The sequence below is a fragment of the Chelonoidis abingdonii genome, chromosome 8, assembly GCF_003597395.2.
Source record: "Chelonoidis abingdonii isolate Lonesome George chromosome 8, CheloAbing_2.0, whole genome shotgun sequence".
In the NCBI taxonomy this organism is placed as follows: Eukaryota; Metazoa; Chordata; order Testudines; family Testudinidae; genus Chelonoidis; species Chelonoidis abingdonii.
Genome location: NC_133776.1, coordinates 7,990,260 through 8,015,538, shown reverse-complemented (window position 1 = coordinate 8,015,538; position 25,279 = coordinate 7,990,260). Strand labels below are relative to the sequence as shown.

The 25,279-nt window shown below is 49.9% G+C and overlaps 3 protein-coding genes across 8 annotated transcripts; 2 read left to right on the top strand and 1 right to left on the bottom strand.

Moving 5' to 3' along the window:
- Nucleotides 1–3,757: 3,757 nt before the first annotated feature.
- Nucleotides 3,758–7,393, top strand: LOC116838592 (uncharacterized). 2 transcript variants are annotated; one of them, XM_032803928.2, is made up of 3 exons: nt 3,758–3,796; nt 3,946–4,133; nt 5,215–7,393. In XM_032803928.2, exon 3 carries the CDS (start codon nt 5,236–5,238, stop codon nt 6,418–6,420), a length of 1,185 nt encoding a protein of 394 aa, XP_032659819.1. In that variant the 5' UTR covers nt 3,758–3,796; nt 3,946–4,133; nt 5,215–5,235; the 3' UTR covers nt 6,421–7,393. The 2 variants fall into 2 exon arrangements, with proteins under 2 accessions (XP_032659819.1, XP_032659820.1); XM_032803929.2 differs by lacking the exon at nt 3,946–4,133.
- Nucleotides 7,394–13,046: 5,653 nt separating this feature from the next.
- On the top strand, nt 13,047–18,844 carry LOC116838593 (uncharacterized). 4 transcript variants are annotated; one of them, XM_032803932.2, is made up of 3 exons: nt 13,047–13,155; nt 15,350–15,420; nt 16,424–18,844. In XM_032803932.2, the coding sequence occupies exon 3, from the start codon at nt 16,445–16,447 to the stop codon at nt 17,615–17,617; it is 1,173 nt and encodes a 390-aa protein (XP_032659823.1). In that variant the 5' UTR covers nt 13,047–13,155; nt 15,350–15,420; nt 16,424–16,444; the 3' UTR covers nt 17,618–18,844. The 4 variants fall into 4 exon arrangements, with proteins under 4 accessions (XP_032659823.1, XP_074924458.1, XP_032659822.1 ...); XM_075068357.1 differs by having other exon boundaries at nt 13,066–13,166; nt 15,359–15,420; XM_032803931.2 differs by having other exon boundaries at nt 13,066–13,155; nt 15,350–15,399; nt 16,424–18,247.
- A 527-nt stretch (nt 18,845–19,371) lies between these two features.
- LOC116838594 (PHD finger protein 13-like) lies at nt 19,372–25,081 on the bottom strand. 2 transcript variants are annotated; one of them, XM_032803934.2, is made up of 5 exons: nt 24,867–25,081; nt 23,018–23,110; nt 22,199–22,805; nt 21,755–21,802; nt 19,372–21,442 (listed from the first exon to the last, which is right to left on the bottom strand). In XM_032803934.2, the coding sequence occupies exons 1-5, from the start codon at nt 24,999–25,001 to the stop codon at nt 21,216–21,218; spliced, it is 1,110 nt and encodes a 369-aa protein (XP_032659825.1). In that variant the 5' UTR covers nt 25,002–25,081; the 3' UTR covers nt 19,372–21,215. The 2 variants fall into 2 exon arrangements, with proteins under 2 accessions (XP_032659825.1, XP_074924459.1); XM_075068358.1 differs by having other exon boundaries at nt 24,993–25,060.
- Nucleotides 25,082–25,279: the final 198 nt, after the last annotated feature.

Genomic DNA, 25,279 nt, shown 5'->3' with positions numbered 1-25,279 from the left:
ACATCGAAGCAAAATGTAAATGAGCTCATTCGACACCGACAAAGAGATACTAAGAGCGACAGGATATACGCCTGATAGACATACTCCAGCAGGTACCTTTCTATCAATAGCCTCCACACACAGAATTTGTGAATGATTCAGGTTCATCAATCGCATTTGCTAAATTAAGAACAATCAGCCAGCTTTAACTTGAGACACTACAAAAGTAGTAACAAAATCGCATTCAGACAGTAATTATGACATTCAACATAACAAAACTGCGTAGGAAGCTTTTTGTCAAAGCCTGTGATAATGAAAACTGGCTCTGTTCACTTACAAAGATAACATTACTTATCTCTCTTACGGTTGAAAGTGCTGTAAAAATACTTTAATATATTTCATACTTTACAATATATAGGCAGAGCCCTACTTTATAAGTGAACCTAACATTTTGTTTCTGCTGTCTTGCCAGAAAAATATGAGAGCATTTTTTTCCTAAAAGAAGCAAAATGAAAACATTGTGACTATAAACTTCATTCTTTAAAGTAACGGAACCACAACCAAAACAAGTGTTAAGTATATTTTAAGCAGTCCTGAAGCTTGTGGCAATAAATTCCAAGGTGTTTACTCCGGTGCTGACAACAGAAGGCTTCAGATAATCTAACTTCGAGTGGAAAACACAATCACTCAACAGCCTCCCAATGCTGACATACTTCAGCGTTTTATTCAAAAAAATAGTCCATAATAAAAAAAAGCATATGCACGGTGTTTAAAGGTAAGGGCTAATAAAACTTCCAACAAAAGGCTTAGCTTTTGCTGTAATTTAAGTAATAGTTGGGGTTAGATGACACCCACCCAGACCGCCGATGCCAGCAAGACATGAGGGGAGACCAGCTCCTACCAGCAACCCAACACTGTGCCATAGTTCTAACCCAGAACTGCTACTGGCAGGGAATCACCCACCCCACCTACCGCATTATTCTCGCCCGTCCCTCATCCCGCAAGAAGGGTAAACAGGCACAAGAAACACCTGTCAGTCGCAACGCTGCACGGGACGAGAGACAGCCATGCTCTCCCTCCACTCGCTTCACTGGCTCTATACACAACCCACCCCCACCTCCAGGCAAGGAACTCGGCCCATCCCACCCACCGCCAGCAGGGAATTCTCACCACACCCCAGCAAGGAACCCAGCCCACCCCACCCCGCAGAGATGCAGGCCCACCACCACCCCACCCCCAGCAGGGAACGCACTTCATCCCACTGCCCCCCACCCCTCAACATGCTCCCCGCAAGGACTCAGCCCTATCCCCACCCCAAACAACAGCCCCCTGGCAGGGATCAGCACCTACCCACCCACCCCCAGCAGGAACTCTCCCACCACCGCTCCAGCAAAGGAACCATCTCCTACCTCACCCTTCCCGGCAAGGGATTCAAGCCCCTACCCCAACATCCCCGGAGAACCCAGCTTCCCTACCCCACGCGCCCCCCAACAGCCCCCCGGCCGGAACCTCCAGCCCCTACCCACCTCCCAACATGCCCCCCGTAAGGACTCTCCCACACACTGCCCCCAGCAAGGAACCCAGCCCTACCCACTCCCAACATGCCCCCGGTAAGAACTCTCCCCACACTGCCCCCAGCAAGGAAACCCAGCCCCTACCCACCTCCTCAATGCCCCCCGGCAGGGGATTCAGCCCTACGCCATCCTGCCCCCCAGCAGGAACCCAGCTCCTACCTCCACCCTCCTGGCAGGGTATGTCTAGCCCCCATCCCACCCCACCGGCAAGGGAAGGGACTCATCCCCCACTTGACCCACCCCCGGGACTGCTCGCGACACCTAACACGACCCCTGCCTCGGTTTCTCGGATAGTTGTTTGCTCCACCCGGCCGGGCCCCGTGAACCGGCCCGCCTCCTTCCCGCCGCTCCAGGGGCGGGACAGGAGGGCCCGAAAGCACGCCGCCGCCGCCTGAGAGTCGGGAGTTGGCGGAGGGGGTGGAGAGGCGGCGGGGCCATACGGGGGGGGTTGGCAGAGGAGGGAGGGGAGACGGGGGAGGGGCAGTTGAGAAGAAGGAGCTGATGGCGGGGGGGAAGCAGTTGGCATGGGAGAGCTGGGGGTTGGGAGAGGGAGGGCCGTGAACACAGGGAGGGGGGGTAGAGAGGGGGAGGAGCACGCACAAGGGAAGGGGGTTGGAGAGGAGGGGCCGTGCACAGGGGTAAGGGCTGAATTCCCTGCCGGTAGGGTGGGGTAGGAGCTGAGTTCCCTGCTGGGGGGCGGGGTGGGGTAGGGGCTGAACTGAATCCCCAATCGGGGGGAGGGGGGATGCTGGGGATACGCTATAGATGCCTGTGGGTCTGAGATCAGTGATGACCTACAAGTCAAAGGCTCCACTCCCTGATCTGCTCATGGCCCCTCCTTGGCTCTAGCACTTTATGAATTATAATTATAATTCACAGACAGGGATGGTGCTCAGTCTAAAATGAAACCTAACTTATCACTACAACCCTTCTATCCTTCAGGGGTGGTTTACGGAAACCCACAGATAACTGAGCAAACCTCTGCCAACCAACTAACATGAGCAGCATTAGGAATAAGCCTGCTTGGGGACTGTGTTTCAAGAAGGGAACAAGTTTCACTTTTAATCTAACAGGCTTGTTTTGAAGAGTCTATGGGGTGTGAATGGTAAGAGTGTAATCATGAAAAATTCACATTTGGATGCTCTGTGAATTACAACTGCAGAGTGAAGCATAAATAAACCCCCTTCCCCGGACAGTCACACCCGTGGATGCTGATTAGAGCAGTTCAAGTCATCTTGACAAATATGCCTGGACTTGTTGGCAGAAGGAACTATTTGAGTCCCTGGAATCTGAACACTTTTGTCCTGTCATATCCTGGCACTGCAGCTGGAAAGACAGGGTGGGACCAGTGAGAGAAACATGGAGTAGGAAGCCAGTTTTAGGACTATAAAATAAAAGTGGTGTCACCATTTCATTCCAAGAAAATTTCACCCTTCTAAAGATTATAATGAAATAAACCACTGGGCCTGTTCGCAAAATGACACTGGCATCCAAAAGCCCAACCGAGCCACTAAACTGGAGAGCCAGGATATCAGGTTTTCAAATCAGGGTGGAGGACAAGATAATAGCTGGAGGGTTACTCAGGGGGATCAGGTACATTCAAAAGTCAAAATAGTGGTTACAATTTTTCAGTTCTTTAATTACAGTCTTTTAAAACTTCATTATTACAGTGTCAAGAGTGTTCATGCCACCCCATAAACTATTAGTACTTACAAATCTAAGGTTCCCCAGTGTGGAAGAGAGGCAAGCTGGGGCATGTTTGCTGAATAGGATTCTGCTGTTGGCTTTTAATAACTTTTCCTGCCAAAAAGGGAAGTGAAATCCCAGAGCACTCATCATTTCAGTGCTTTGATTTCTGAAAAGAGTCATGGAGCAAGTGGGCCTTTGAGGGGTGGGGGTGGGATAAACACACAGGAGGAGATTGGGCATTTGTTTGTTACCTTGGGACTCTGAAGCACTCTAATCCCCTTTATCTCTACATACACAGCACTGAAACTGGGCATGACCCTTCATAGGCCAGCAGAGAGGGAGTCTGCCCCAAGAACCTCTAATATATTCTCTGGAGCTTTTTTACCTAATGAACAATCCAGTGGACACTTCCTTTAAGCAGGTTGAAAGATACATGTGGTCAGAGGCAGCTTGGACTAGTAAAAGAAGCTTACTTGACCCTAATTCCTGCTGTTTCTCTTTTGCATTTCTTGCAGATTGGACAGTGAATCTCAGTGGAGGCCCTGGCTCTGGAGGTTAGTGCTGCTGCTGTGTTAGAGTTGCACACACTACTTCAAAAGATTGGTTGGTTTAAAAATGTACTGAAATGTTACTATGGGGATTTTAAAGAGTTTTTACAAAAATCTTGAGTGTGGGACCAAGCAGTTGGCGTTTCTCTCTTTAGTATTTGAGCAGCACGTTCAAGATGGAAAGAATCAGCTGTTAGAACCTGGAACAGACCCACTCTCTGGATGATCACCAGTCTCTTGTGACTGGATTCAACCACTAAATCCCACATGTTTCTGAGCCCCTTGGATTTGGATAGAGACTAATTGCTCTTCCTAGCTCTGGGTCTTTCAGGCATACTCCCAGGTACTCTGAGATCTTCCTTGACATCCCGAAAACAGTGGCACAATCCACCCAGTCCCCCCCAGTTGTTTAGTCACATTCCCCCCAGAGTTCACGGGCTCTGGGAGCTCTGGTTTTCTAGTTAAACCCTTCAGAATCAATGTGGCACTGAAGCAATGAAAACAGGCTTAGCAAAGGAATTTCTTAAGCACAAATACTTTACTCTTTAAAAGCACATGAGAGTTACAGATCTGTGCAAAACAAAGTCCTGAACACAATACCCATTTGTCTGATCTTACCACCTCTGTGACTCCTGGGTTGGGTCTGAGTCCTTAGGCCTGGCAATAGAATGACCTCCCTTCCTTAGAGAAGTACTCCATATAAAACAGTCAATGCTGATTGCCCTCAATTGCTCTCTCAGCTTTTCAGATATATAAATAAAAAATACAGATACAGTCTGTCCAGTAGGTGTCAAGGCTGTGCTACAAAATGGATGCTCTAAACTCTAGTCAAAGTTACATTCACCAATGGTGTCACAAAACAAAATGGGATTCATAATGACTCGGACATCTCCCTAAATGTTCACACCAGCTATCATTACATTACATCCCCTCCCATCCGTCACAGTTCCAGCTCTCATGAGACAGTCGTAGCTTGATACCCAGCCCTTCCTTCTCTGACCCCTCTCTGGGTCAGCTCCAGTTCAGTTCTGGGCTGGCTTCATTGGGTCAGAGCCATGCATACTGTGGAGTTGCAGGACGCAAGAATCAGCTCGCTGCTGGGAGGTCAGACATCATACAGCCCTAAAGAAGAGGGATAAAAGGATAGGTGGGGCATTGATATATTTGCATGCCCTTTCCCCTGGCTTGTCTGGCAGATATCACAGCCTGGGGAAGAGATTTGCATAGGGACAGCACAGAGATAAAGGTGTCATAACAGCTTAATATGGAGATACAGACAGATTCTTGTGGAGGGCAGTAGGGTGTCCTGCCTACATGGGGCAAGAAGGGACGTAACCCTCCTGAAGCCTCAAGCACAGAGGCCAGAGCTAGGAAACCAACCTGGTCTAGGGATGTACATTCACCTTTCTCTTGTGCCCACACAGCCTGACCCCTGACACTGAACAATGGGGAGACCCAGGAAAAATCCTGACACCACAGCCTCACCTCATCAGACTGCAACTGTGCCCAAAGCCACCCCAGCAGCACCTCGTTCCTCTGCCGCCTCTACCCAGGCCAAGACAACACCCACAGCCAGCCGACCTAAGAGCGCTGAGGCTGCTGGGAATTCAGGCACCAGCAGGGCACAGACAGACAAGCCAACCAGCAGCACCACTGCCAGAAGAGCTGGGCAAAGCTCTTCCCAATCAAGGGCCACTGCAGCACATGGCAATGATCAAGGAGACACCAAGATAAGCTACGGAGTGACAGCTAAGAACCCCACAGTAACTAGTGGAGGGAAACCCTGCTCCACAACAGCTAAAGCACCTGCTGGTGCTGACCCCTGCCTGGGAGGGGGTCAATACAGCCGCTCTCGGGCCAGTACCTCTGGCCGGGGCAAAGCAAGCAAATTTCCCTCCCTGCTGACAAGAGAAGATGTGTTGAAAGTGGAGAGGGAAACCCGGGGCCAGAGGGATAATCCCAAGTGGTACGAGTGGCGGGAAAACCGAATCACAGCCTCAGTCGCACCCAGGATCGCTAACAGCAAGTTTGTCAATGGCAAGAGCTCTGAGGTGCCCCAGTCTTATCTCAAGGCTGTGGTGAGCTCCGGTTCCAAAATGCAGACACCAGCCATGTCCTGGGGCACCCAAAACGAGAAAAAGGCAGTGCAGGCATATGAGGAGCTCCAGTCCAGGAAGACAGGTAGGCTTGTGAAGGTGCAGGAGTGTGGCCTCTTCATTCACCCAGGGAAGGAGTGGCTCGCAGCCAGCCCAGATGGAATTGTCAGAGAAGCAGATACAGGGAAGCTACTGGGGCTGCTGGAGGTCAAGTGTCCCTATAAGCACAGAGACAAGACAGTGAAAGAGGCCTGTAAGGACAAAGCCTTCTGCCTGGAAGTAGATGGTGAGTTCTACTCCTTGAAAAGAAACCATCCCTACTACACTCAGGTGCAGTGCCAGCTGGCAACAACAGGCTTTGACAGGGCTGACTTTGTGGTTCACACCAACAAAGATACAGTCATCACCTCAGTGGACTTTGATGCAGGGTTCTGGGAGAGAACTGAGCCTAAGCTGGAGAAGTTCTACATGGAGGCTGTGATTCCCCACCTGGATGAGAAGAGAAGCAACTCAGTTTGGGCTAAGGAAGAATAAAGTATTTGGGACATCTGGCCACTACCCCACCAGGGACTTCTGTCTTCCAGATGCCATGATAGATTAATGGACTATCTCTAGTTCTGCCACAGCAGAACTATGGAATCTGGAGCATGATACCTGCTGAGTCCTGGTCTACATTTAAAAATTAGAGCTAACTAGCTACATTTGTTCCCTCAATGCCTTAGTTATGTCTACCTAACCTCCAGTATAGACATGACTAGGTCTTCTAATGAACTAGTTCCTACACTGAGCAGTAACTATCTCCAGTACAGCTGCAGCACTGCTGCTGTAGTGGCTGTAATGTAGACATTGCTTGAGACTGGACTCTTCCTTCCTATTTAGATTGTAAGCTCCCTGAGGCAAGGATTGTATCTGCCTGTGTCTCCTACAGGAGTGGCATTTAGTGCTCCGGGACTGAACTGATTGCCTGTCGGTCTTGATAATGTCACCTTTCTCTGAACAGCTGCCCTCTTCCGAACTTCTTATTCCAGTGCCTGGCAGCTGCTGCAAAGTATCCCATCTCTAGGGAAATAAGTTGGTCTGTCTGTGAAACGGTCTAGTTCAGGGTTAAGAGAAGAAGGTGGATGAGGTAATCTCACCCATCTTGTGTGTCTCATATCTTGGTGCCAACACAGTTACAACAAAACTGCATAGTTCAAGGTTGTCTGGGGAGGGGGCTGGATTCCATTTAATGGTCTGGGGTGAAGTTCAGGTCTAAACTTGAATTTTAGTCCACCAAGGAATCCTTGCTGCTGTCAATGGCAGATTTGCCAAAGATCAAACAAAAGGTATGGACTTTAAGGGGTAACTGAACTTATAATTATGGGCTGTATTGTCAATTCAGCATCACACAAAGGGATAATGTGTTCTGCTTTAGATAGGCTGCTGTTTCTTCTCTTGCCATCTTCCCTCACAACCTCTTTCCCACAGTCTGTTAAAATGATCAGCAATTAACTTTTAACTGCTTACATTTAAAGTGTTAGTAGGGTTTGGAATCCACCCCTTGTCCCATGATAATGTGAACCATGAGCATAGGCATGTAACTGGTGCGGTTTGCCCCGTCCCTGATGCCTGTCCCTTTTGCGGCATGAGGGAGTGTCATAAACAGATAGCTAAGGGTTAATGTTTCTTTTACCTGTAAAGGGTTAACGAAGGGAACCAAACACCTGACCAGAAGACCAATCAGGAAACCGGATTTTTCAAAGCTCAGGGAGGGAATGTTTGGGTGTGGGTCTTTTGTCTGGCTCTCGGCTATGAGAGGGATCTTTCTATCTTCAAGCTTCTAATCTTCTGTTTCCCAGTTGTAAGTACAGGTCTAAGACAATATAGGTTTTTATATTGTTTTTGTATTTACATGTGTGTAGTTGCTGGAATGTTTAAATTGTATTTCTTTTTTGAATAAGGTTGTTTATTCATTTTTTCTTTTAAGCAATTGACCCTGTATTGTCAACCTGATACAGAGACTATGTTTATGTGTTTTTCTTTCTTTTTATATAAAGCTTTCTTTTTAAGACCTGTTTGAGTTTTCTCTGGGTAGGCTAAGGAACGAAGGGAAGGGAAATTCTCTTTGTGTTAGATTTACGGAGGGTGAATCTGTGCAGCCTCAGGGGAAGAAGGAGGGGGGGAGGTAAATTGCCCTCTCTGTTTTGCATTCAAGGAGTTTAAGTACAGTATCGCCCAGGATAACCCAGGGAGGGGGAGCTGGGGATGAGATAAAGAGGAGACAAGGGGAGGAGGTTGTTTTCCCTTTGGTGTGAGACTCAGGGCCTCTGAGTCTTGGGGTCCCCCAGAGAAGGTTTTGAGAGACCAGAGGGAGCCAAGCCCTGGAATCCTTGCCTGGTGGCAGCGACATCAGATCTAAGCTAATAATTAAGCTTAGAGGGTTCATGCTAGCTTCTCATTTTATGAACGCTAAGGTTCAAATCTGAGTAGGAAGCTACGACAGGGAGACCCTGGCTTGTGTGCACCAGGCCCCTTTTCTGGCTCTTCCTGGACCCACTTTTGCATTTTCTTCCTTCTCATATACACACACCCCATCTGTGGCCTCACAAAGTCGTGGGACCTCCTTGTCAACCTCCTAGCGATGGTCAAAGTGGCCATCTGTATCGCCAGGGAGAGGATGTTGGCTGAGGGGGTTCTCTGCAACTGTTCCATTCTCTGAGGGGTCTTCAGCCATGGGTAGGCTTATGTCCACCCACTTCCCCCAAACCCAATAGGACCCCATGAGAATTTGGGGGAAGGGTTTGCATCTCAGAGCTACTGTTTCAGGCTGTCTGCAGATGTGGGAAGACAACATTGCATCCATCAATTAACCTTTCAAATGTGAACCAAGTATAACTACACAACCATGAGATTCCCCAGAGACTTTTTTTAAATGAAAGCTTATTTCTTCAATAGCTGACTCTGCCATGTGTGTCCCAGCAATAGGTAGAGCAGCCTGTGGCTTTGAAATCACTGTTATGGTTCATTTCAGTTGCTCCTGTTTTGGAAACTAAAGTGTCTAAATAAAATATTCACTTTGGGTGATTCTCTTGCGATTTGTAGAGCGAACCAGTTGTGGAGCTGTAATTAACCCAGGGGGACTCGATAGGGCCCTGCAGCAGAGGGGCTCATTACCAGGACTGGGTGTCTACTCTCACACACAAGGACAGGACACCCATTTTGAGCCGCTTGTATTAACATACGTGCCTTGTAGCATGGGGTTGTGCCTGCCTCCCAGTTTCTCCCATGGTTGAACTGGTGCTTTCAGTGGGTGTTGGAATTCCCCCATTTCCAGAGTTTCCTGCAGCACAATGGGAGCCAGGCTACCACCCCGTAATCAGTAGTGCCATGTACATCTCAAATAGAAATCAAGAAAACAACAGTAATTTCACTCCCAAGGCCCTAGATGAGGCCTGTTTTCAGCTGCTTACATCATAGATGGGGGGAAAGTGCCATCAGTCCTATCTCTCTCTCAGCCTGGGACTAGCAGATACATTCTAATACTCTAGTCTGAGATTTTAGTGCCCCAGCTGACTATCTCCCACTTTTTCCAGTGGAAGACTGCATCAGAGTCTGATCCAGCTCAGAGCCCTGGTGTTCTCCCTGTTCCTTACACTACATTTATGTTTGCTTAATTTCCCCGCATTCTGCCTAGTTTTACACACCCTTGCACTTCCACAACTATTTCTTTCCCAGAGGAAGAGGCTTGTACTCTTCAAACACATGTAGACGGACTTGTGCATGCTTTGGATTTTTAACTCCCCAGGATCCACCAAACTCCCAATGAAGATTGAGCCATGGTAGAAAAGACATGGCTAGGGATCATTCCCACCCACTGTGCTCAGTCAAAGTTGAGATTCAGTGAGCCTCACCCCCAAGTGGGATTAGAGGTGAGGCCATGAAACCAAGACAAGGACACAAGGTTATTGCAAAAGTATTATATACGTATCACTCCAGCCACACTCCACAAGGGAAGGACCAGAATTTGCTATTTTACATCATTTCAATAAAAACCTGACTACAAACTATAAAAGTGTAAAGCATTTCATGGCCCTAGGTTTCCCACTGCAGGAGATGGGTACAGGGCGTGAACCCTCCCAATGCAGGGGATTGCTGAGTGATGGGGAAGATGCCCCATATGCCCTTCCCCCAATAAGTGGTCACATGGGAGCCAAATGCACAAGTATGAAAAAAAACCTTTAGAAAAATAAGAGTGGAATTGTGATCTTAGGTTCCTTCTATGTCCCTTACTCCTTCAAGCCCCTGGTCACCCCAAAAAACAGGTCCAGCTCAATAGGGACATGAATCCCCAATGCACAAGCATCAGAACAGCTACTGTCATACGAGTAAACCAAGGGCTTCCAACACAAGGGGAGTGGAGTCTTTGAAATGCAGCACAGAAGGTGCAAAAGGTGCATGGGTCTCATTCTGTGGGGGAGGAGGAGAGTAAGGAAGAATTAGAAAATGGGATCTGATTCTTAGTGCATATGGAGCTCCCAAGAGACCAACCAGCTCAGTTATGTCCTCCCCCTGAAGAAGAGAGAGCAAGACAGAAGACCAAGGAACAATCAGTTTCACACATACAGAATGGGAAGAGACTGTCTAGGAAGGAGTACTGCAGAAAGAGATCTAGGGGTTATAGTGGACCACAAGCTAAATATGAGTCAACAGTGTGATGCTGTTGCAAAAACAAACATGATTCTGGGATACATTAACAGGTGTGTTGTGAGCAAGACACGAGAAGTCATTCTTCCGCTCTACTCTGTGATGGTCAGGCCTCAGCTGGAGTATTGTGTCCAGTTCTGGGCACTGCATTTCAGGAAATGTGGAGAATTGGAGAGGGTACAGAGAAGAGCAACAAGAATGAGTATTGGTCTAGGGAACAATGACCTATGAAGGAGGCCTGAACGAATTGGTTTTTTAGTGTTGGAAAAGAGAAGACTAAGAGGGACATGATACCAGTGTTCAGGTATCTAAGAAGAGAGTCATAAGGAGGAGAAAAACGTGTTCATCTTAGCCTCTAAGGATAGAACAAGAAGCCATGGTTTAAACTGCAGCAAGGGCGGTTTAGGTTGGACATTAGGAAAAAGTTCCTAACTGTCAGGGTGTTAACACTGGAATAAACTGCTAGGGAGGTTGTGGATCTCCATCTCTCGGAGATATTTAAGAGTAGGTTAGATAAATGTCTATCAGGATGGTCCTAGACAGTATTTGGTCTGCCATGCAGGCAGAGAGCTGCATCTGATGGACCTCTATGAGGTCAGCCCTAGAATCTATGAAAGTATTCTGCTGCCTAGAAACTCCATAGTCACCAGGTATCCCATTCAATAGGGCAGCAATTGCATAGCAGATTTGGTTCCAAGGCACAAGATCCCCCGTCTGTATGAGGCACTAAACATCCCCAATTTTGACTGAGAAGCCAAGATTGCCAGACCCCGAGAATTCTGAGAGGACAGTTCATGACAAATTAGAAGCCTACCTGCTTCCTGCTCTCTCAGGACTTTGTTCCCATCATCCACCAACTTTTATGAAGAATGCTTCCTGGCAGACAGCCCAGTGCAGCCCAACAGGCATCAGGGGGAAGGCTTGAGAGCCATTTCAAGGGAGATGAGATTGATCTGCTTTTCCCAGGGTGGTTTTATTTATTTCTATGCTGTGCCTGCGACTCTCTGGAGCTAGTGAGTGCAGTCAGATCAGAGAGGGCTACTCTTTTCTTTGGTCCAGGTGAAGCTGTTGTGTGGCACTAAGCAAACCCTAAGTAACGTGGAAAAGTGAAGGCAATAAGGATATAAAGTCTCCCTGTTTAGGCCTCAGTATGAGCAAAGTCCTTCCATGTTTGAAGTCTAATTGACCTAAAGGCTGGCTGAATGGGAAAGGCAGGGTAAACAGCGTTATCAGTTGCAACAGTTCTAATTGGTCCTAAAGCAGAAATAATGAGGCCTGGTGCACCTTTAGCAGAAGGACAAGATAACTTGCAGAAGGAAAACTTACTAATCGAGCTGCCGCAGCCAAGTTTACTTAATGCACCTGCGCTTACGTAACTGCTATGGGGGGGAGAAAGAAGTGTGTGAGAAAAGAATGCTGCAGCCGGACAGAAGAGGGAGGGGAAACGGGGGCTTGCTAGTCAGCGAGAAAAGTTCTCATGGATATAAAGGAACAGACTGCTTGTTTTAGCTGGGCTGGATCTGAGGCGTACTAAGTCTCCCAGCCCCGCTTTGAGATCTCAGATAAACTTTGCTTGCTTCTCCCCCTGGTGTGTTTCTTGGCGCTAAAGCACTCCGGGCACGAATCACTGTTGTTGGCCTTGGGCACCTCCGGTGTCTGCAACAAAGCGAGTTTACGGGAGGGGCTGCTCAATCCAAGTCCTGGGGCAAATCACAACATTTGACATTGGCCATAACAGCCGAGAGGGTAACTTCCTTTCTGCCCCCTCAGATGGTGTTACTTCAGGGCATGCCTTGCAGGGGGAGAAGCTTGCCCTCTGATCTGGGCTGTATCTGCTATATGGAAAGAGGCCTTTGGTCTCTGGGACTAGCCACCTGACACCTTTCCCCAGCACTAAACTCACGCAGAGGGTGAGAGGCGCCAACCCCGGGGAGAAGGGAAGGCTGGACAGAGCACCCCATCCCGCTCCATTCCCGAAACCTCGCCCCCCACCTGAGCTCGTGGCTTGGAGGCGAGAGCTCACCCCGCTACTGAACGTGAACCCCCCGCCCCACAGAGACCCCGTGACCCTGACAGCGGCCCCTTCCCGCTCCCATGCGGTGCGTTGCGCGCCCGCAAGTGGGGCCGAGGGGGGCAGGAAGGAGCGGGATGGTCACGTGACGCGGGCGGTTAAGCCAAAGAATTTTTTTCTACAACAAAACTCCCGCGTTTCCTCCAGGCTTTTTTGTTGTGCTTCCACCTTGCCCCGCCCCCCCCGGCTAGCGTGACTGACGAACCCCGCTCGCCCGCGGTCTTCGAACCCCGCCCCCGCTTCTGTCTCACAGCCAATGGCCTGCAAGGACGTTTTAAGAAAGAGAGAGGAGGCACCTGATTGGCCGGGCCATCCCGCTCACTGTTTAGTTTAAAAAAAGGCGGTGACTGTCGCTGTCGCTGATTGGCTCCGCGGCGCTACTTTAAGAGCTTCGCGGGGACTCGGCGCGCTAAGTCGAGGGGTTCGCGGAGTTGGGAGCAGCGCTGCTCGGTTCTCTCTATCGCGTTGTGTGGGCGCGGCCCCGCCCCGCCTCTTTCACCTCAGCCCCGGCTCAGGTAGGAGCGGGGTGAGCCCCCGAGGCAGCCCCGCCTGGAGTGCGGCCGTTGGCGGGCGGAGCTGGGCGGCGCTCCCTGGCGCGTGCTCGGGAAGCGCCTTCCGCAGGGCCGCGCGCTGTCCGCCCCGCAGACCCATCTGTGGGCCGCGGGTCTCCGCGCGCTGCGCTAGGACGGGCCTGCGCTGGGGCTCCCAACCCGGCGCGGGGCTGGAGTGACCTGTCCCGGGTCTGCTGCTGCCCGTGCACCGACGCTGGAGCCAGTCGCCGGGGGGAGGCGCGCGCGCCGCCGGGCGCTGGACTGGGCTTCCCGGTGGCAGAGGGGCGTGTAGGCTGGGGGGTGGGGCTCAGTTCTGCGCGGGGGGGAGGGCGCTTGTAGCCCCTCCCTGCCGTGGGGCTGGGCTGAGACGGGCTCAATTCCCTGCTGCGGGGTGTTCTGGGTGGGGGCACTCGGCCTCTCTCGGGCTGTCTGAGGCTCAGGGGCTTGTAGCCCCAGTCCCTCCCTCAGACCTGGAGGGAGCAGTAGCTCCGCTCCCTGCCCGGCCCTAGCCCAGCTGGGGGGGTCTCCTCGTCCCTCATTGTCCCCCGGCTGGGTGTTGTGAACGGCTCTCTTGCTAAGAAATCCATGGAGCCCCCCCGGGCCACTTCAGAGCTCCTGAGCAGATGCTGTTAAGTGGGTCCCTGGGTGAGCCAGGGCTATAAATGTCTGAGATCAGTGACCTACAGACCAAAGGCTCCACCCCTTGGATTCTCTGGCCTCGACGTGGTCCTGTCAAACTGTGAATAATTCACAGGGATGGTGCTTAGCCGGAAATGAAACCTGTCTTGACCCTACAAACGCTATAGCTTTCAGGGGCAAAGGGTGTCTTACTGAAATCCACAGATAGCTGGTTGGCAGGCCTATGAATGAGCCAGGGACTATTTCTATAAGGGAACAAGCTTCATTTTTAAGTGAATAGGCTTGTTTTGAAGAGTCTGTGGGGGTGGGGATGATAGTGTAATGCAAAATTCATATTTGGCTGCTTTGTGAATTGCAGCTGCAGAATGTGGCATAAATAAACCAACCCACTTCCCTGGATAGTCTCTCACATGGGTGCAGATTAGAGTAGGTCAAGTCATCCTGACAGATATGCTGGACTTGTTGCTAGAGGAGACTATTTGAGTCATCGGAATCTGACCATTTTGTCTTGTCATAATCCTGGCACTACGTTTGGGAAGACAGGCTGGCACCAGTGAGAAACATGGAGGGAGAAGCTAATTTTAGAGTGGCAGAGAGTGGGTATCACATGTGATCCCAAGAAAACGTCAGCATTCTAAAGATTATCATGAAATAAATTGCTGGGCCTGTTTGCAAAAATGACATTGGCATCCAAAAGCCCCAACCGAGCCACTAAACTGGGAAGAAAACCAGGATATGAGAGTAAAGGCCCTTACATCAGGTTGGAGAACAGGAGAATGACCTGAGGGTTACTTGGGGATCAGGTACATTTTAATAGTAAAAATAGTGGTTACAGCCAGCTCTTCAGTTCTTTAACAATGTTCATTATTGCCATGTTAATAGTTCATGCTAACCCTCTCCCTGAGAACTAGTGAAATTGACTATCAACCCTTCCAAATGCTAAGTTCCCTGGTGTGGAGGAGAGCAGGTAGAGAGGCATGTTTGTTAAAGGGGACTCTGCTGTTGGCTCTTAACTTTTACTGCCAGAAAGGGAAGTGAAATCCCAGTGCATCTATAATTTCAGAGGTTTGATTTCTGAGAAGTGATGTAGCCAAGTGGGCCTTTCATAGTGGGGAGGACACACAGACCTGGTTCTCCCAGGAAGCAATTGAGCATTTGCTGTGGCTTGGTTTGTTACTTTGGGGTGCTGAGACAGAGGATTACAGTGCTTATTTACCTGCACTGAAGCTGGGCATGACCCTTCATAGGCCAGCAGAGAGGGAGCCTCTGCTACAGGAGCCTCTAATTTACTCTTGAGTGGCTTTGTTTAATAATCAGTACAGTGTGGTCAGAAGCAGCTTGGACAAGTAAAAGTACCTGGGACTAGGAGACAAGAAATCAGTTCCATTTCTGGCACAGACACCTGCTCTCCAACAGCCTTGGCCAAGTCACTTCACACTCTCTCATTTGGTCCCTCTGCATCATGGAGATGTACTTTCTGGATCTTATTCCTACTGTTTATCTTTTGTATTTCTTGCAGATTGGACAGTCTCTGTGGAGGCCTTTGTCCTGCAGGTTGCTACTGCTGTGGTAAGGGTTGCACACCTAAAGGTGAAGGTTAGTGGGTTTGAAAATCCAAGGAAATGATACTATGTTATTGGGCTTTAAGATTTTGAAGAGTTTTTACAAACATCTTGTAAAGAGTAACAGACCTGTGGAAAACAAGCTCATGAATCCAGTTCTTGCTGGTCTGAGTCCTGGGTTTGATCTGAGTCCTTGGGCACCTTTCACTGCCTCCTGGCCTGTTCCTCTTGGTGCTGGTAGTGGAAAGGGCTGGACCCACCCCTTATAAAACAGTGCTGCAAGATAGGAAGAAGTCTAGATTTGAGCTCCCTGCCCCCTCAGATTGTCTAGAGACCCATTCAGTCAATGGCCCTACCTGTAGAAAACCCAGTGTTCCAGTAGGAAAGAGTCAGTATTGATGTCCCTTGATTACTCTCAACTTCTCAGTTTGTCCACTAACTATAAGGCTGTGCTACAAAATGGGTGTTCTAATGAGCTGTATTGATACAAAGTTTTCAGTCGCAAAAGGTGTTCACAAAACAATGGGATTCACAATGACTCAGACATCTCCCTGAACTTTCACATTAGGTATTATTCCATTCCATCCCCTCCCCTCCATAGCTCCAGCTCCCATGGGACAGCCCTAGCTGATACCTACTCCCTTCCCTGAGCCCTGTCTGGGTCAGCTCCATTTCATTCTTGACTGGCTTCATTGGGTCAGAACCATGCATACTGTGGAGTTGTAGGCCCCAAGAACCAGCTTGCTGCAGAGAGGTCAGACATCACACAGCCTTAAAAAAGAGGGATAGAGGGAGGGGTTAGGCATTGATGGACGTGCATGATCCTTACCTCTTGGCTTGCCTGGGGGCGGCACAGAAGTGTCAAACAGCCTGATACAGATTCTTGCAGGGGGCTGCAGGGTGTCCTGCCTACATGGGGAGAGAAGGGATGTGTAACTCACCTGAAGCCTCAAGCATAGTAGCTCCTGCCAGAGCTGGGAAACTGATCTGGTCTAGGAATGTACATTCACCTTTCTCTTGTGCCCACACAGCCTGACCCCTGACACTGAACAATGGGGAGACCCAGGAAAAACCCTGATAGCACAGCCTCACCTCATCAAGCTGCAACTGTGCCCAAAGCCAACCCAGCAGCACCCCGTTCCTCTGCCGCCTCTACCCAGGCCAAGACAACACCCACAGCCAGCCGACCTAAGAGCGCTCAGGCTGCTGGGAGTTCAGGCACCAGCAAGGCACAGACAGACAAGCCAACCAGCAGCACCACTACCAGAAGAGCTGGACAAAGTTCTTCCCAATCAAGGGCCACTGCAGCACATGGCAATGATCAAGGAGACACCAAGATAAGCTACAGAGTGACAGCTAAGAACCCCACAGTAACTAGTGGAGGGAAACCCTGCTCCACAACAGCTAAAGCACCTGCTGGTGCTGACCCCTGCGTGGGAGGGAGTCAATACAGCAGCTCTCGGGCCAGTACCACTGACCAGGGCAAAGCAAGCAAATGTCCCTCCCTGCTGGCAAGAGAAGATGTGTTGAAAGTGGAGAGGGAAACCCGGGGCCAGAGGGATAATCCCAAGTGGTATGAGTGGCGGGAAAACCGAATCACAGCCTCAGTTGCGCCCAGGATTGCTAACAGCAAGTTTGTCAATGGCAAGAGCTCTGAGGTGCCCCAGTCTTATCTCAAGGCTGTGGTGAGCTCCGGTTCCAAAATGCAGACACCAGCCATGTCCTGGGGCACCCGAAACGAGAAAAAGGCAGTGCAGGCATATGAGGAGCTACAGTCCAGGACGACAGGTAGGCCTGTGAAGGTGCAGGACTGTGGCCTCTTCATTCACCCAGAGAAGGAGTGGCTCGCAGCCAGCCCAGATGGAATTGTCAGAGAAGCAGATACAGGGAAGCTACTGGAGGTCAAGTGTCCCTATAAGCACAGAGACAAGACAGTGAAAGAGGCCTGTAAGGACAAAGCCTTCTGCCTGGAAGTAGATGGTGAATCCTACTCCTTGAAGAGAGACCATCCCTACTACACTCAGATTCAGTGCGAGCTGGCAGCAACAGGCTTTGACAGGGCTGACTTTGTGGTTCACACCAACAAAGATACAGTCATCACCTCAGTGGACTTTGATGCAGGGTTCTGGGAGAAAACTGAGTCCAAGCTGGAGAAGTTCTACACAGAGGCTGTGATTCCCCACTTGGAGAAGAGAAGCAACTCTGTTTGGGCTAAGGAAGAATAAAGTAGCAGGGACATCTGGCTGCTACCCCACCAGGGACTTGTCTTCACCAGCTGCTATGATAGATTAATGGACTCTCTCTGGTTCTGCCCTAACAGAACTATGGGATCTAGAACATGCCTGCTGAGCCTAGACTCTTCCTTCTAATTTAGATTGTAAGCTCCATGGGAGCAAGGATAGCATGTGCCTTTGTGTCCTAGTGGCATGGAGAGGACAGCCAGTGATTTAATGGTTCTGTCCTAGCTGCAGAACAAATACTCTGGGCATTTGGTGTTGTACCAGTGATGCGTGTGCAGACAACTTCACTGTTCTCTCAGCATCTGCCTTTGAATTTATGCCAGTGGCTGGGTGCTAGTGCAAACTGCCCTATTTGTAGGGAAATTGGTTGTCATACTCAGCCTGCAGAGGGAGTGGGGTTCCATTTAATGAGCTGGAATACAAGTACTGGACTAAACTTGAATTTTAGTCCCCCAAGGAATCCTTGCTATTGTCAGTGGCAGGCTTCTTGAAGATAAAAGGTAAGGTATGGCCTTTAGGGTAGTGGTTCTCAAACTTTTGTATGGGTGACCCCTTTCACATAGCAAGCCTCTGACACCCCCTGAAAGTAAAAATACTTGTATATTAACACCATTATAAAATACTGGTGGCAAAGTGGAGTTTGGAGTAGAGGCTGACAGCTTGTGAACCCCAAGTTTGAGAACCCCTGCTTTACAGGGTAACTAAACTTGTTATGTGCCTTAGTGTCAATGCAGCATCACACACAGCTGTTTCTTCCCATACTATCTTGTATTCACTCCCACCCTCTTTCCCTGAGTGATGGTAATAGCTGCTCACATTTAAAATATAGTTTAGCTTTAGCATCTGTCTTGCCCCCACAAGAATGTGGGGGAAGGGGCTTACATCTCAGCTATTCTTTTAAGGGTGACCAAGTAAAACACTTTTTTTTATGGAAGTTTATTTCTCTAATAGCAGACCATATCATGCACAACAATAGTATGGAGAGGTGCCTTGATGTTTGAAATCACTATTTTGTTCAAATCAATCCTGTTTTGAATTAACCTATCTGAACGGGCCATTTTTTGGGGTGTTTTTTGAAGTGGCTGGAGCTTGAGCTCTAAGTAACCACAGATGCCAGGATAGGGCATGTGAGGGGTGTCTGGTCACACTAATAGGGCTGACATTTTGACATGCTTCCACAGATATGCTCAGCAGTGTGGTAGGAGGGGGTGTGCATGTCTCCCAGTTAAAAAGGATGCTTTACCTTAGGTGAGGGAGATGCCCAATTTCCTTAACTTTCCTTTCTACAGCACTGAGTGTCAGACCACTGCCATGTAATCAATAGTGATTGCACTTCAAATACTTAAGCGGCAAGCCTGTTTGCATCACAGATGAGGAAAGATGCTGTCAGTCCTGGCTAGAGTCTCTCCCCCCCACACATATGGTCTAATCCTAGATTTTAGTACCCCAGCTGACTTCTCCCCCATTTTCAAGGGGGAGATGGTCTAAGCCTCATCTAGCTGAGAGCCCTGGTGTTCTACCTAACATTTCTCTTTGTTCAATGTCCCTGAGTTAAGATCTCTTCTCCAGGGCACCAGGCTTTGAATTTTTAATTCCTCACCATCCATCAAATTCTCACAGATGGCTCCATGGTAGAAAGGACAGGGCTAGTGGCTCTTCCCAGCCCCACAGCACAGCCCAAGGAAATAGTCACTGAAACTTATACAAGGTGAGGTCATGAAACAATAAGGCTACAAGGGTTATGGCAAAAGTACTTTATTATATACATATTACTCCACCCACACTCCCAAGAATTTGTTGTTTTACATAATTTCAATAAAAGTTACTACAAACTATAAAAGTGTAAAGCATTTCAGGGGCCTAAACTTCCCCCCACAGGAGAGGGGTACAAGGAGCAAACCCTTCTGGAGGGGCAGGGACATTGCTGGCTGACTGTCTCATGGCAGCCAAGTACATAAGTTTGGAAAAACAGGAATTGTGATCTTAGGTTCCTTTAATTTCCCTCCACCCCAAGAAGCAGAGGTCCAACTCAGTACGAACATGCAGCACAAGAGTCAGAACACCTGCAGTTTCTATGATTAAATCAAGTGCCTCCAGCACAGGGAGAGCAGCATCTTTGAAATGCAGCATAGAGGGTGCAGAAGGCACATGGGTCTGGTTTTTTGGTGGGTGGGTAAAAGAATTAGATGGAATTTAATACTTAGTGCATCTGGAGCAGCCAGCCAGCTCAGTCATGTGCTCCCTCAGGAGGGGGAGAGAGAAGAGCAAGTGTCCTGTCTACAACTGTAAAGGTGTGCTCATAGTAGGCACATCCAATCTTAAGAGGCAGCAATTTGCATAGTGGATGAGGTTCACAAAAGACCTCATGTCTGTCTGAGACACTAACATTCCAGTATTAGCAGCCTAGGCTCCTTGCTGAAGTTTGAGGAGAGTTCTTCAGGGGACTGGACAATTCAGATAGAAGCATCACTTTCTTTCTGCTCTGTCAGGACTTTGTTCACATCATTCACCAAGGGTGCTTCCTGGGAGACAGGACTTCCCCTGCTGTTGTGCAGTGGGCTGAGAGCCATTGCCTAGGGTCTGCTTGTGGACTCACCCTCTCCCTCTCATGAGTTTCCAAAGGTTCTCCCCCCAAACTGTTTTGGGCTCCTGCCACAACTCCTTAAATCCCCTCATACAGGAGATTACAGTGCAACTGGAAGTTTGAGAGCAGAGGACTCCATTTTACAGTTTAGCAAGAATTGTTTTATCATTTTTCTAAACATCTGTTACAAATTATTTACAGTCACTCCATTAATATTTACAGTAACCACACACTGCCCTTCTCTTCCCAACCTCGAGCTAGTGAGTGCAGTCAGAGGCTATTCTTTGCTTACTCTGAACAAAGCAAGTCTGAAGGCAGGGTGCTCAACTCAGGTCCTGGGGCAGATGTCCACATCACTAATTGATGGGCTATGACAGCACAGAGGACAACTTCTTTTTTCCTCCCAGAGGGTGTCAGTCCAGAGTGTGGTTTGTAGTGGGAGAAGCTTTGTGCACTCAACAAACCAGATACAGCCCAGATTAAAGATGACAGTCTGGGGGAAGAGGGGGGCTCTAGCCACCTGAGAACTTTCACCAGCACTAAACTCACTCTTAAGAGGTTGTCACAGGAAAGGAATTGGGCACCAGTGGGATAACAACCACCTTTGGGATAAGTCTAAGCAGTCACCATACCAGAGGGAAACTACTTGGATTAGGCTCTCCTGGATTGCCTGGGGGAAAGGCACTGAACCCCATGTGTATTACAGCAGGAAGGTTTCTGGCTGACCTACTGCACTGGATTCCATTGACAGAGACTTCTGCTGGGCCCCACTGCACTGGCAAAACTGATGTCTCAGCTGCATAGTTTAAATGATCCCCACAAGAGAAAAATTATTCTTCCAGGAGTTGGAAGTACAGGGGGCATGCCCAACACAAATGCTCTCGCTTTCCAGTCCCACAGGCCTCCTATTATCACTGCATCGATTGTCTAGCCAACTTGGGCTATAGTCTTAGAACAAAGGGCCCCCACCCGCAATCACCATATCTCGGGGGGAGAGGATCAGTCACAGAAGCGTTTGCGGGGCACTGTTCTGGCTCGGTTTGAGCGACGGATCTCTTGTTTGGCGTCACGGCATCTCTGGCAGATGAAGACCTCAGGCACATTGGATTTGCGAATCTTGGCACAAGAGAGATGGATCCAGGTGGTGCATTCATTACACTCTATCATGGGTCTCCCTGCAAAGGGCTTCAGGCAGAAGCAGGTTATCAGGTCCCAAGCATCATCCTCTGGACAGGGGAGAGACAGACCTCCATCAGAAAATGCGAGACAAGCTGAGTTTATAGCATAAGATTTTGCACACAGGAAGGCAGTATACATTGTCCCAGGAGCATGAAGGCCTACAGGGCTCAGCACTGACCCCCACAGATGATTAGTGATGAGCTCTGAAGGAAACCCAGGCCGTCCTATGCTGGCCTGCATTCCCCCCTGTCTGGTTCAATCCCCACCCATTTCAGGAAGAAGCCCAGCAGCAAAGCAAGACTCCCAACTCCCTGTGCTGGAGAGGCTGCCAGTACCACACATAATGGGGTCCAACTCACCTTCTGATTTGGTGTTGTGAGGTGCCACTGTGAATTCCACAGGTGAAGCTGCAAAAGGGAAAAGAGCAATTAAAATCAGTCAAATGGTTAGTTTGAGAGTCTCCCAAGCTGAAGAATGAGTCTGGCTCTAGCACTGGTTCCATCAGGGGAAAGAAGGACTCTGACAGGCTGAGGCCCAAACCTTGATTCTATGCTTTGCAGTTCCCCTACTTCACCTCTTGTTGGGTGAGGCTAGGACCCCAGTAGCTGTGGGCTCCCCACAAAGCCAGTGAACCTACAGTTCCTCCAGCTGTAAGACAGCAAGGTGCTGGACATTGGAACATGATGCAGCTTTGCAGTGAGAACAAAGCATTGACATAACCATCTATCCAGACCAGGGACATCTGCCTCTCTTTTCCCACAGACCCCTCCACACTCGCCATACAAACTAGCTTGGGATCTTACAATTGAGCTGGGAGCTGACACTGCTTGTACCATCCTCCTCTTTGCTTTGAGCCACGGTATTCTGACAGCTGGAGCTCCTCCTCTCCTCAGGACATGATTCCTGCTCCTTTGGTTGAAAGTAGCCTCCTACTGGCACCTCACTCCCCTGAACCCCATGTGTCCAGTCCTTTTCTTCCTTCATGAACTCCTCCAACAGGGATTTGGGTCGGAGCTCACCAGCTGGGACAACCAAGGACTCAAGACATTTTCCCATTACATAAGGTCCCTGCTCCTCTAGTACAGCTGACTCTCTCCTTTGCTGTTGATCACTTAAATTCTTTGTGCCAGCCAGCGTCACATTCTGTTCCATCTCTTGATCCAAGATGAGCTTCTTTGCATACAGTTTCTTCTTCTTGGTTTGCTGGGCCCGGGCTGCATAGAAACTGCTGGGAAAGTCAGGGCAGTTCAGGAACAGGTTGCCCCCTTTGTATTTGGCATTCCTGATCCTCCCCTCATCTGGCAGTACTTGGGAATCAGAGGAATGGGATGAGGCCCAGCTGTCACTGTCCTGAGTGCTGCCTGTGCTGTTCTGGGGACTCATGCTGCCTCCAAGGGTCCAGGGTTCATTCTGCAAGGACAAAGAAAAGCACATAGGATCTGCACAAGACCACACCACAGATGTGATGTTCCTGGAGTGATTGCGGGAGGGAAGGAGACATGAGCGGGAGAAATGAGACAGCAGGAAGTCCCCAAACCTCAGTGCCAAGAAAGAAAGAAGTGCCAGGTCTGTCTCCCAGGACATTGGCCCCTTCACACAACACACACACCAATCTGTTTTACCTCCTCGGGGTAGGGGATGTAGCCAGCATAGGCCAACACAAAGGTGCAGAACTGGTTGAAGTCCTCCACGGTTCTTTGTCTTTTTTGTGGCGGCTGCAAAAAATGACATTTTATTGATTAGAGTCTCCACCTCGAGCCTCAGACTTGATGGCTAGAAAAAAATTTGACGAAACATTGCCAGCTTGGCCTTTAACTACAGACAATGACCAAATCTTATGCTACAAGATGCCACTGTGGGAGTCAGAAAGGACTGCGTGTGCAATGCCAGCCACCAAGTAACTCCATTATACATGTATCAGAGGGGTAGCCATGTTAGTCAGGATCTGTAAAAGCAGCAATGAGTCCTGTGGCACCTTATAGACCAACAGACATATTGGAGCATGAGGTTTTGTGGGTGAGCACGACAAAGTGGGTATTCACCCATGAAAGCTGATGCTTCAATATGTCTGTTAGTCTATAAGGTGCCACAGGACTCATTGCTGCTTTTCCATTATACATCCAGTACATACAGCCCTGGAAGGCCTGAGCAACATAATCCGCGCACAGTCTCAGAATGCCTGAACACCACCACAGAAGCCTGCAGTGCCCAGCCCACCAAGGCGACCCTCCTTTCTCCCAAACCGACTCACACATTCAGCATGCCTAGATGTTCCCTTTCAAAGTACGCCCAGAACCTGCAGCCATAGCCCATTCAGGCACCCTCACCACATCAAATCTACATGCACAATGTGTAGAAAGGAAATATCTGAATGTTGAGTTTCTACAAGATTTCTAAACAGGTTGAACCCCTGAAGTTGTGGAAGAGCCCCCAGCAATGAGCTCCATTTATCTTCAGTCACTGGACTGGCGTGTTTGTGGCAGGGACCATGATCAGTGACTAAGGATATCCTCGGCTCTTGAGATCCAATGGGAAGGATAACAGGCCTCCACACAATTAACACAGGAGTGTTCAGACAAAGCCTTGAGCATTGGACTCTAGGGAACCATCCTGCCCTGATCCCTGAGTCTACAGCTCTATGGAGGGGAATCAGAACAGCTATGTCACCATGGCAGGGGCACCCGAGAAGAGTTTCCTCTCAGGAGAATCAAGTTGCCCATTATGGAACTCCAGAGTCCTACACAAAACAGCCTCTTGCACCCACCTCCTTCAAGACAAAGGGAATTGAAAGCACTGGAGCCAACCCTAGCCAGTATGGGCACTTATCTGACTGACTGGGGATAGGCCACATGGGCACAGTGCTACCATTTACTTCAGCCAGGCAGTCCATGCCAGCCACCCAAGGGCAGTGAAATCTCATGGCTGAGCCTGAGTCAACACCAGTAGCTTGGTGGCCCCCTCCCTGCTGTTCTGAAGGCATCTAACACTTGGAGTTACCAGAAAGGCCAACTCTCCAGCCCTTCAATCCCAACTCTGAAGGGCAGTACCCCAAAGAGCAGAGGAGAAAGTTCATGATAACACTGAGGGAAGCCTGGAATTTATGCAGCCCCCGGGCCTGGTCACATCCCAACCCGAGGTCTGACTCCACCCAACCACCCCTCTTCCCAAGGGCTGAAGGACAATCTCTTCCAGCCATAGGGAGGGGCACCTGCCTCCTGGAGAGCAGGGGGAGAGGCCTTTACTGCCTATGGTGGGTAGGAGCAGCCAACCATTGGTGGCAGGGTTGGAAAGAGCATCCCCCCCCCAGAGTTACAGGCCTGAAGGAAAGAGCAGAGAGCATGCTCAGGGCTACAGAAAGCTAACTTCCCTCAGCCACACACACTCCTCCCAATACCCAGACCCCCCCCAAACACACTGCCCAAAGCTTATCCCACATGCTCCCCAGTGCCCAGACACCCCCCCCGCTGACACCTCCCGCGGAAGGGGCAGGTAGTGGAATAGCCTGTTAGCTGCGGCACCGAAGCCCGATCCCCCGGGGGCCAGCCCGGCCAGAAGTCCCATTATGGAGGCCAGAGACAGGCTGAGACTGAGCCCGGCCCCTTCCATGAGGAGCAGCCCCCGAGCCGCCGTCGGCCCAGAGCCCGAGACGGCGCGAGGAGTCCAAGAGGGGCAGGGGGAGGGCGGTCCCTCCCGCCCCCGATATCTGATCCCGCCCAAGATGGCGCCCGCACAGCGCTCCCGGTCCTGCCCTGAGCCGGCCCCCTACGGGGTCACTCCCCGCCGCAGGAGCGGCCCGGCGCATCCTCCGAGGGAGCCGAAGAGGGGTGGGGGCGGCAGGCGCCAGAGCACCCCTCCTCCAAAACGTGTGGCGGCACCCACCGCCT